This window comes from Rhinichthys klamathensis, unplaced genomic scaffold, assembly GCF_029890125.1.
Source record: "Rhinichthys klamathensis goyatoka isolate OS25496 unplaced genomic scaffold, OSU_Roscu_1.1 h1tg000725l_1, whole genome shotgun sequence".
NCBI classification, from domain to species: Eukaryota; Metazoa; Chordata; class Actinopteri; order Cypriniformes; family Leuciscidae; genus Rhinichthys; species Rhinichthys klamathensis.
Genome location: NW_026607139.1, coordinates 154352 through 166600, shown reverse-complemented (window position 1 = coordinate 166600; position 12249 = coordinate 154352). Strand labels below are relative to the sequence as shown.

At 45.7% G+C, this 12249-nt stretch overlaps 1 protein-coding gene across 1 annotated transcript; it reads left to right on the top strand.

Moving 5' to 3' along the window:
• The first annotated feature begins 604 nt into the window (after nt 1–604).
• On the top strand, nt 605–12219 carry LOC130077226 (C3a anaphylatoxin chemotactic receptor). Its single transcript, XM_056242390.1, has 2 exons — nt 605–668; nt 10941–12219. The coding sequence occupies exons 1-2, from the start codon at nt 640–642 to the stop codon at nt 12004–12006; spliced, it is 1095 nt and encodes a 364-aa protein (XP_056098365.1). The 5' UTR covers nt 605–639; the 3' UTR covers nt 12007–12219.
• The last annotated feature ends 30 nt before the right edge of the window (nt 12220–12249 follow it).

Genomic DNA, 12249 nt, shown 5'->3' with positions numbered 1-12249 from the left:
AAAATACAATTTTATCTTTTTTTATTGACAAATACTAGATTATGTTTTATTATGAACTTTTAGCATTAAAAACCAAAGTTTCAATTATTAAAAGTGTGTCAACTTTTTGTGACAAAGGTCAAAAACAGATTTTTTGAGGCGCACTCTTGTCATAAACTCATATATTACTGTTCATACATAATTTGTAAGAAAGAAACAGCGCTAAAATATCTATTAAGGAGTCTTAGACCTTTCCAACGATATATAGTTTGTCATGACTAGATTAGGATTTAATAGTAATATAGTGAAGTAAATTTAGGTTGCCCGTATACGGTTATTTAAACTATAATTCTGATGAAATCACACAGAACACAATATTTTACTTCGGCAAACACATTTTATTCATAAAATGTTTTTTAAAAATCTGGTTAATAAACACATCTGAGACGCATGAATTAAGCACTAATACGATATGGTGACATCCAGTGCAATAATGGTGTTCATTAGTGTTGTAATCGAGCTGAATAAACCCTCCTCTGTTGTCTTCACTGATAGGCTACAGCACAGGAAACACTCCTGTGTGTCTCATCATCCACCAGCTCACACACACACACACACACACACACACACACACATGCTCGCAGACCTCTGAGTCAATCCATGCAAGACATCCAGAGCCTCCACAGAAGGTAAGACTCACTGCTACTATAACTAATACACCTATTAAACGCTATAAAATGCATTTCCAATAAAATCAAGTGTTTCTCAGAGAGTTTAAGTCTTCGCTTTGGTTTAAAGCTGTGTGTGAGGAACATGTTCTAGAAGAGCGGCGCTGCCGAAGGTGTGTTCACATACCAGGAACACATTATGGATGTGTGTAAACAAGTTGTGAATGGCACTGCGTGTAAAAGTTCACATTCCTGCATCTCGCCGTCGCAGGAACACGTCCAGCATCACGAGGCGTTCAGAACCAGTCATGTGATCGCTCATGACCCGACAGCTGCGGTCCGAGGCGTTCAGAACCAGTCATGTGATCGCTCATGACCCGACAGCTGCGGTCCGAGGCGTTCAGAACCAGTCATGTGATCGCTCATGACCCGACAGCTGCTGTCCGAGGCGTTCAGAACCAGTCATGTGATCGCTCATGACCCGACAGCTGCGGTCCGAGGCGTTCAGAACCAGTCATGTGATCGCTCATGACCCGACAGCTGCGGTCCGAGGCGTTCAGAGCCAGTCGTGTGACCGCTCATGACCCGACAGCTGCGGTCCGAGGCGTTCAGAGCCAGTCGTGTGACCGCTCATGACCCGACAGCTACGGTCCGAGGCGTTCAGAACCAGTCCTGTGATCGCTCATGACCCGACAGCTGTGGTCCGAGGCGTTCAGAACCAGTCGTGTGATCGCTCATGACCCGACAGCTGCGGTCCGAGGCGTTCAGAACCAGTCATGTGATCGCTCATGACCCGACAGCTGCGGTCCGAGGCGTTCAGAACCAGTCATGTGATCGCTCATGACCCGACAGCTGCGGTCCGAGGCGTTCAGAACCAGTCATGTGATCGCTCATGACCCGACAGCTGCTGTCCGAGGCGTTCAGAGCCAGTCCTGTGATCGCTCATGACCCGACAGCTGTGGTCCGAGGCGTTCAGAACCAGTCGTGTGACCGCTCATGACCCGACAGCTGCGGTCCGAGGCGTTCAGAACCAGTCATGTGATCGCTCATGACCCGACAGCTGCGGTCCGAGGCGTTCAGAACCAGTCATGTGATCGCTCATGACCCGACAGCTGCGGTCCGAGGCGTTCAGAACCAGTCATGTGATCGCTCATGACCCGACAGCTGCGGTCCGAGGCGTTCAGAACCAGTCATGTGATCGCTCATGACCCGACAGCTGCTGTCCGAGGCGTTCAGAGCCAGTCCTGTGATCGCTCATGACCCGACAGCTGCGGTCCGAGGCGTTCAGAACCAGTCCTGTGATCGCTCATGACCCGACAGCTGCGGTCCGAGGCGTTCAGAACCAGTCCTGTGATCGCTCATGACCCGACAGCTGCTGTCCGAGGCGTTCAGAGCCAGTCCTGTGATCGCTCATGACCCGACAGCTGCGGTCCGAGGCGTTCAGAGCCAGTCCTGTGATCGCTCATGACCCGACAGCTGCGGTCCGAGGCGTTCAGAGCCAGTCATGTGATCGCTCATGACCCGACAGCTGCGGTCCGAGGCGTTCAGAGCCAGTCATGTGACCGCTCATGACCCGACAGCTGCTGTCCGAGGCGTTCAGAGCCAGTCCTGTGACCGCTCATGACCCGACAGCTGCGGTCCGAGGCGTTCAGAGCCAGTCCTGTGACCGCTCATGACCCGACAGCTGCGGTCCGAGGCGTTCAGAGCCAGTCATGTGACCGCTCATGACCCGACAGCTGCTGTCCGAGGCGTTCAGAGCCAGTCATGTGACCGCTCATGACCCGACAGCTGCTGTCCGAGGCGTTCAGAGCCAGTCCTGTGATCGCTCATGACCCGACAGCTGCGGTCCGAGGCGTTCAGAGCCAGTCATGTGACCGCTCATGACCCGACAGCTGCTGTCCGAGGCGTTCAGAGCCAGTCATGTGACCGCTCATGACCCGACAGCTGCTGTCCGAGGCGTTCAGAGCCAGTCATGTGACCGCTCATGACCCGACAGCTGCTGTCCGAGGCGTTCAGAGCCAGTCCTGTGATCGCTCATGACCCGACAGCTGTGGTCCGAGGCGTTCAGAACCAGTCGTGTGACCGCTCATGACCCGACAGCTGCGGTCCGAGGCGTTCAGAACCAGTCATGTGATCGCTCATGACCCGACAGCTGCGGTCCGAGGCGTTCAGAACCAGTCATGTGATCGCTCATGACCCGACAGCTGCGGTCCGAGGCGTTCAGAACCAGTCATGTGATCGCTCATGACCCGACAGCTGCGGTCCGAGGCGTTCAGAACCAGTCATGTGATCGCTCATGACCCGACAGCTGCGGTCCGAGGCGTTCAGAACCAGTCATGTGATCGCTCATGACCCGACAGCTGCTGTCCGAGGCGTTCAGAGCCAGTCCTGTGATCGCTCATGACCCGACAGCTGTGGTCCGAGGCGTTCAGAACCAGTCGTGTGACCGCTCATGACCCGACAGCTGCGGTCCGAGGCGTTCAGAACCAGTCATGTGATCGCTCATGACCCGACAGCTGCGGTCCGAGGCGTTCAGAACCAGTCATGTGATCGCTCATGACCCGACAGCTGCGGTCCGAGGCGTTCAGAACCAGTCGTGTGATCGCTCATGACCCGACAGCTGCGGTCCGAGGCGTTCAGAACCAGTCATGTGATCGCTCATGACCCGACAGCTGTGGTCCGAGGCGTTCAGAACCAGTCGTGTGACCGCTCATGACCCGACAGCTGCGGTCCGAGGCGTTCAGAACCAGTCATGTGATCGCTCATGACCCGACAGCTGCTGTCCGAGGCGTTCAGAACCAGTCATGTGATCGCTCATGACCCGACAGCTGCGGTCCGAGGCGTTCAGAACCAGTCGTGTGATCGCTCATGACCCGACAGCTGCGGTCCGAGGCGTTCAGAACCAGTCATGTGATCGCTCATGACCCGACAGCTGTGGTCCGAGGCGTTCAGAACCAGTCGTGTGACCGCTCATGACCCGACAGCTGCGGTCCGAGGCGTTCAGAACCAGTCATGTGATCGCTCATGACCCGACAGCTGCTGTCCGAGGCGTTCAGAACCAGTCATGTGATCGCTCATGACCCGACAGCTGCGGTCCGAGGCGTTCAGAACCAGTCATGTGATCGCTCATGACCCGACAGCTGCGGTCCGAGGCGTTCAGAACCAGTCGTGTGACCGCTCATGACCCGACAGCTGCGGTCCGAGGCGTTCAGAACCTGTCATGTGATCGCTCATGACCCGACAGCTGCGGTCCGAGGCGTTCAGAACCAGTCCTGTGATCGCTCATGACCCGACAGCTGCGGTCCGAGGCGTTCAGAACCAGTCATGTGATCGCTCATGACCCGACAGCTGCTGTCCGAGGCGTTCAGAACCAGTCGTGTGACCGCTCATGACCCGACAGCTGTGGTCCGAGGCGTTCAGAACCAGTCGTGTGATCGCTCATGACCCGACAGCTGCGGTCCGAGGCGTTCAGAACCAGTCATGTGATCGCTCATGACCCGACAGCTGCGGTCCGAGGCGTTCAGAACCAGTCATGTGATCGCTCATGACCCGACAGCTGCGGTCCGAGGCGTTCAGAACCAGTCCTGTGATCGCTCATGACCCGACAGCTGCGGTCCGAGGCGTTCAGAACCAGTCATGTGATCGCTCATGACCCGACAGCTGCTGTCCGAGGCGTTCAGAACCAGTCATGTGATCGCTCATGACCCGACAGCTACGGTCCGAGGCGTTCAGAACCAGTCCTGTGATCGCTCATGACCCGACAGCTACGGTCCGAGGCGTTCAGAACCAGTCATGTGATCGCTCATGACCCGACAGCTGCGGTCCGAGGCGTTCAGAGCCAGTCATGTGACCGCTCATGACCCGACAGCTGCGGTCCGAGGCGTTCAGAACCAGTCCTGTGACCGCTCATGACCCGACAGCTGCGGTCCGAGGCGTTCAGAGCCAGTCATGTGACCGCTCATGACCCGACAGCTGCGGTCCGAGGCGTTCAGAGCCAGTCATGTGACCGCTCATGACCCGACAGCTGCGGTCCGAGGCGTTCAGAGCCAGTCATGTGACCGCTCATGACCCGACAGCTGCGGTCCGAGGCGTTCAGAGCCAGTCATGTGACCGCTCATGACCCGACAGCTGCGGTCCGAGGCGTTCAGAGCCAGTCATGTGACCGCTCATGACCCGACAGCTGCGGTCCGAGGTGTTCAGAACCAGTCATGTGACCTCTCGATATCCCTTGTGTGCGTCTGTACGGAGGAATCACTCATGCACAAACTCAAACCCAGTTTCCTTGACATGATTTGCAATGTTTATATATTATTTTTCACCTTTAGTATAAAATATGGTTGCATAAACTCCCGGGCTAGACTAGTCTCTTTAAGATTGGGACTAGTTGCATAAACATAAGACACAGTGGATATGAACTAGTCTTACAACCTAACAATTATATCCTTAATATCTATCTTGTACTATTCTGTCATAATGACTGAAACTTTTTGCTTATTTGGATAAAAGCGTCTGTTAAATGAATGGCTTACACTGTAAGAAATTATTGTTGGTTTAACTTTTTTAAAAAACGTAAGTAACCTTAAAATAGAGTTCATTGAACTTAAACATTTGAGTTCATACAAAGAAGAAGATTGAATCAACAGAATCTCAAAAATATCGTTAACTGAAGCACATTAATTATCTAAGTTTTGACAAAAGAAAAAAAAAGTTGTGATAAATCATGAAAATATATATTTTTTACAGTGACTCAAATTAGCCTGATCCACCTTTTTATGTAACTGGCTTTATAAAGTTATGACTAGTCTTGAAGAAATAAGATTTGATGCCAAACTCGTAAGAACTAGTCTTACGAGTTTGGCATCAAATCTTATTTCTTATTTCATAATAGAAATATTAGAATTTCATAAGACTTTTCAAAAGAAAAGAGGAAACTGCACTTGCTTCATTTGATCGCCATTGAACATCCTTAAAAATAAAAGTTTCCTTGTTGGTATTTATCATTAGTTTTTTGGTTTCCAGAGAACATTTAAGCGAACAGTTCTTAAAATAACCTTTTTTTTCTTAGTGTGAAGAAACTTTTTCCACTTTACAGAAGCTTTTGTGCAATGGAAAGGTAAGAAAATAACCTTTATTTTTAAGTATAAAGTGGGAAAACTTTTAAAAATGTTTCTCACAACAAGAAAAAAAACTTGTTTTAACCCTTTCATGCATGAATTATGATAACCTCAGTCAGGATTTTCTCATGTTTTATTGCACCTAGTGCATTAAAAACAAGATTTGAACTTATTTTATTTTACACTTTCAGAGATTTTCCGATGTCCACTTAAAGTGAAGATGTACTGTATTAAATATAATACAGTAATAACACAGCAACACTGTGTATTTAACAAACCAATAAATAAAATGAGATCAAATCTTATGAAAAATATCAAATATAAACAAAAAATATAATATAGCTTAAATTATTGCAAATGCAAGTGAGTTCAACCAGCAGACGGAGAACTTTATACAAGTTAAACTTTACATGTCTTTGATATCAGAACATGAGGAAGTGATCAAAGATCCAGTGAAGGTCCAACTCTGTGGCTGATTTACCCTAATTAGCTGATCATTCTGATTATATTCAAAATGGACAAATTTAAAACCCTCAGACTGAAATCTACATTGATCTATTGATGTTTTCAGACTGTGCAAAAACTAGCGATCAGGTGTTTAAAACTCCTCTGAAATGAGCAATGTTGGGGGTAACACACTACAAGTAATGCATTACAAGTAACGTTCATAACGTAATCAGATTACTTTTTAATGTAACGAGTAAATTAACGGATTACAAGAAACATGCATTATGTAATCAGATTACGTTTTTGATGTTACAAGTAACGCATTACAAGTAACGTTCATTACGTAATCAGATTACTTTTTGATGTAACGAATAAAGTAATGCATTACAAGTAACGTTCATTATGTAATCAGATTACTTTATTCATGTAACGAGTAAAGTAACGATTACAAGAAACATGCATTATGTAATCAGATTACTTTATTCATGTAACGAGTAAAGTAACGATTACAAGAAACATGCATTATGTAATCAGATTACTTTATTCATGTAACGAGTAAAGTAACGATTACAAGAAACATGCATTATGTAATCAGATTACTTTATTCATGTAATGAGTAAAGTAACGATTACAGGTAATGTGCATTACGTAATCAATTACTTTTTTGATGTTACAAGTAACGTTCATTATGTAATCAGATTACTTTATTCATGTAACGAGTAAAGTAACGATTACAAGAAACATGCATTATGTAATCAGATTACTTTATTCATGTAACGAGTAAAGTAACGATTACAAGAAACATGCATTATGTAATCAGATTACGTTTTTGATGTTACAAGTAACGTTCATTACTTAATCAGATTACTTTTTAATGTAACGAGTAAAGTAACACATTACAGGTAATGTGCATTACGTAATCAATAACTTTTTTGATGTAACAAGTAACGCATTACAAGTAATGTGCATTACGTAATCAGATTACTTTATTCATGTAACGAGTAAAGTAATGGATTACAAGTAACATGAATAAAGTAATCTGATTTACTTGTATTGCTTTACTCGTTACATGAATAAAGTAACAAGTAAAGTAACGCAATACAAGTAATGTGCATTACGTAATCAGATTACTTTTTCGACGTAACTGCAAATTACAATCCAATAACACAAATACATTTATTTACAGGCCAAAAATTTACAGCAAATTAAGTATTTCATATCACAGAATTAGTATGAATTCTCGCTTAAAAATATAGCTAGTGATGCATGATGTCCAATTTAGTAAACAGATGATTAACCAAGATATAAAAACTATAAGACTCCTTATGCTACTTGATGTTACAAAAAAATGTTTAAGGGCCCTATTTGAACGATGTCAGCGCATGGTCTAAAGCCTAAGTGCACTTAGGGCGTCCGAATCCACTTTTGCTAGTAGTTTAACGACAGGAAAAATGGTCGGCGCTCCTGGCGCTGGTCTAAAAGTGTTGTCTCTATTCTTTTAATGAGTAATGGGTGTGTTTTGGGCGTAATGTGCAAAAAAAACAATCAGAGTGTAATTTCCCATTCCCTTTAAAAGCCAGTTGCGCTCGTGTCATGGCGGATTCGCTATTTAGATGGAGCAATTTGCAAACGGAAAGACTGAACGCTTCTCTAGAGCGCAAATGGCTCTGCTCGTGTGTGTGTGTGTGTGTGTGTGCAGGGCTGCCAACTTTTGAGTTCAGCTTAGAGTGAGATTTGGGGGGGCGGGGCTTGGGTTATGGGGGAGGGGCTTATTGAGGGGCGTGGCTTGGTGTGGGGAAAAATACAAACACAAAATCCTTGCATTAGCAGAAGTGTATTAAATATATTGATTGTCAATTTGGTATCTGTACAGAATTTCTTGGGAGATTTACATTACATTTAATTTTACATTTAACATTTTAATTGACATTCTGTTCTTAGAAAACAATAATTAACATTAACTACTAGGCATGTCCATATTTGTCATCTGGAAATGCTTTTGTACTGTTTTTATGATAAAGTTATGTAAAATAACTGCTCAGTGCTGCAAAACAAACAACTCTGCTATTGCTAACTTAATTCTATATAAACTATATAACAGGCCTATTACCAGCCTAAACTGGATGGAGACAAGGAGCGCCCTGTAACTCACTGACCTGCCTGCGTTCACAATTCACACGGTGCAGATGGGAGGGAGAACGGCTGACTACACAGTTTATGGGAATAAATTGTGTATTTCCCTCACAATTGTCACAAAAAACTCACACTGTCTGTCTGGTCTCCAGAGCCGGTCCGAGCCTTTTGGGGGCCCTAAGCAGAATTTGATTTGGGGGCCCCCTCCCACTACGCGAAGTCCCCTGTGCTTGACGATTATTGACACAAATGTCACGCAATAATGATACATTATGAATGAATACAGTAAAGTTATGTATTAATACAAAATAAATAGGCCTACTTAATAAAAAATAGATGCCTACTTAAATAAAAAAAGTTTTAACTTTTACTTTACTCTTTTACTAACTAAACTTCTTAAAACAAACTGTCTCAAAACATATAAAATAAATGATTTGCTAAAATAATGACAAAACTGAGAAATCAGAAATATAATAAGAGCAAGGGTTCAACAATGACAATTATTGTTGAAAACGTTAAAAATATTATTATTTCTCAACTGTCTCAATACAGTGCAACTGTCCACTGGGTTGTGTTGCGAAAGACACGCAAGCTCGCTTACCTCTCTGCCGTCGTGCGCGTGCGCGGTTAGGAGCGCGCCGTTAAGAGCTCAACACATCTGTCTCGCATGCACGCTCGCTCGCTATAGATTACAGGATATTTTAACTAATTTGCGGTAAAACTAGTCGATCACGAATGGCTCAACTGGTAGATCTATAGATAAACTTATCTTTCAGGCATTTGACCGACCGGGTTGACACTTCAGCGTGAGAAATCGGGGGTGTGGCGTGAGAGCGTGAGAATTGGCTCAATTGCGTGAGTCTCACGGTGAATGCGTGAGAGTTGGCAGCCCTGGTGTGTGTGTGTGTGTGTGTGTGTGAGGTTCACTCAGCTCATGCTGACCATTCTACCTCTCATTCTATGTACAGAAATGCTGCAATAGGGGCGGATATTCTTTACTTCACTGTCAAGGCCAGACTACAGGTGTTACCAACCAGATACAATCTAGCATTATGGTACCCTGAAAATTACTATCCACATTGCATAATGCACTCTAACTCTGATCACCTTGAATCAGTTGCCCATATTGTAAATGGCTGTAATATGTACAAAGGGTTATACACAGCACGCCATGACCGTATTGTAGATCTCATTGCAAGTGCTGTTCAAAACATATTTCCAAAAAATATGCCTATGTATAAACATTCACGAGTAATACCGGACTGGTTTAACAGCTCTGATGATTTGTTTAGAAACATCCCTAACACCCCTGACGCTGTGCTCATGGATACAGATAGAAAGGAGGTGCTAGTCCTTGAAATAGGTTGTGTTTATGATTTGTATATGGACATAGCCTTTTTAGAAAAAATGACTAAATACCAACCCCTCCTTGCAAAGATTAGTGACCTAGGCTATGCATGTAAGCTTGTGGCATTGATATTTGGCAGCCTGGGACATGTCCACAAATCGGCTGTTAGTGGACTGAGACTGGCAGGGCTACCGAAAGGAAAGTCTAAACAGCTGGCAAAATTTTGCTCTATATCTGCTGTGATAGGCAGCCTTGCTGTGTGGCGTAAGATATGCTTTATGTACCCTTGAATGTCAAAGCTGTGTTATCTCTGAGAATATTTGAACCCTTTCTGTAAGAAATTTGATTGGCGGATTCAAATAAAGAAATCAAATGTGAGGTTGAATCGCAAAAAGACCATCTATGGGACAAACCAGATTCCACCATATCTTTATGAACACAATATTAATGTTTTACATTGTAATCCTTTTATTTTTAATATTTGGCTAGTTTGTGTGCAGCTGCATGTCCCTGTGTGTGTAATAAGCAGAGTGTGTGTGTAATAAGCAGAGTGTGCTAGACCAGGTTGTTGTTGATGAACGGCTCAGTCTATTTCAGTTCCTCAGAACAGCAACGCTCCAGCAAATGCTCCTGAACACACACTCGTTCTCAGACCAGCAGCCCATACGCGCACAAATAGGCACAAATGCATTTGCCATTTAAACGAGGTGGCGTAGGACGTGAAAATGAAAATTGCGTCGGGCTGAAACTAGCAAAACACACTTGTGTCGCGCTTGGCGCTGCATTGCGCCGGGTGTGTGTGTTAGAGCCCTAAGAGTGAAATGCTTACAATAAAGATCCACGTGTGATTGGAGACGACTGTATGTGAACTCGTCTCATCTGTATTTTCACAGAGAATCAATGTCTACCAATGCACTGATGTTATTGCGCGTCCGCTAAGTTAATAACTAATGATCTTTGCACCGGAAGTGAATCAATCAAAACTAACTTTATCTGGACAATAACTTTATTCTAGAGCTGCTGTAAAGCCAAACAATCTCTGTTACTGTAATCTCCTGTTATCACTGTAAAGCTGCTGTGAAACTCTATAGTGTTAAAGCGCTCTATAGATGAAGGAGACGCGACTTGACGATTGGGGGGACCAAAAAGGGTTCTTCTATTGTATCGCCAGGAAAACCCCTTTTATAACCTTTGTTTTTAAGAGTGAAATGCTTACATAAAGATAAACCATGTGTTATTGTATTTTCACAGAGAATCAATGTCTACCGACGCCCCGATGAACGCGACACACACCACCATCTACCCCAGCGACGGCATGCGAGTCCTGCAGATGATCGTGACCGTGGCGATCTTCATCGTGGGCGTTTCTCTGAACGGTCTGGTGGTCTGGGCGTTGGGGGTTCGAGTTTGGTGCCGGAATAAAGGAGCAAGCCGCGAGACGCAAAGCGCCGACAGCTTTCGGATTTACGTCGTGAACCTGGCGCTTGCGGACTTGGTGCTGCTGTTGCGTACGCCACTAATGCTACCGTACTTAGCGAACCACTTCACTTGGACATTAGGGGAGCCCGTATGTAAGCTGGTTATTTACTTGCGCTGTCTTGGATTGTACGCGAGCGCGTTCTTGCTGTGCGCCGTCGCGGTGGAGCGTTGCTTGTGTCTGCTGAGACCAGTTTGGGCGCGATTGAAACGCCCTCGGTGGGCCGTGCCGTTAGCATGCGCTGCCATATGGGTGTTAGCCGCGGCATTCGCGGCACCTTACATTAGCACGGCTAAAATCATTCTCTGGGAGAACCGTACGGCATGCATTGAAAGCGAAATGGGAGTAGGACAAGCTTTAATAGTTGTGGAAACCGTAGCAGGATTCTTGCTACCACTTGTGATCTTCTTGTCTTGCAATATAGCAGTGGTTTTTTGCGCGAAGAAGGCCGAAGGCGCCGTGTCTTCGCCAACCTCGTCATCTGGACCGAGTTACACATCCCAGCGTTTGACTCGTCTCTACCGGGTCCTCTTCCTCACAATGCTCCTCTTTCTGACTTGTTGGGTCCCTTACTTTACATGCCGCTTTTTAAGGGCTCTTACATACGATCGGCCGGACTGGAAGAAGGTCAGAGAGGGAGCGATTGGAGGCGCTTACGTAGCGCTATTTCTAGTGTACATAAAAAGTGCGCTCAATCCCGTCATGTACGTGTTCGCGGCTCGAGGACTCGGACGCACCGTTCGTGCGTCACTTCTCTCCACGATCGAGCGAGTCTTCAATGAGGAATTATCCGAGTCTTTACGAAGAAAGTCTTTGCGGAGGAGAGACTCTCAGTTTTAGTGGAGCTTCAAGAGGCCGATCTGTACGACAAAAATTGGATAACCAACCAGGGGTGTGTTTCCCGAAAGCATCGTTAGCCAAAGTATGGTCACAAGTTCTGTCGTTATCATCAGTTCAGCGAGTCGGTGTTTCCCGAAACCATCGTTCCCACGAACATTCGCAAACAGAATCGCAAAGTTGTGTGTGTGAGCGACAGATCTCGAGCTGCGGTCAGAAGCATGACGTGTGGACTCAATAAATCCT

Bases quoted from the DNA above. Each gene is read 5' to 3' on its own strand.
- LOC130077226 (XM_056242390.1), top strand. From the start codon at position 640: ATGCAAGACATCCAGAGCCTCCACAGAAG. The intron at 669-10,940 runs GTAAGACTCACT...GTATTTTCACAG, and splicing joins ATCCAGAGCCTCCACAGAAG to AGAATCAATGTCTACCGACG.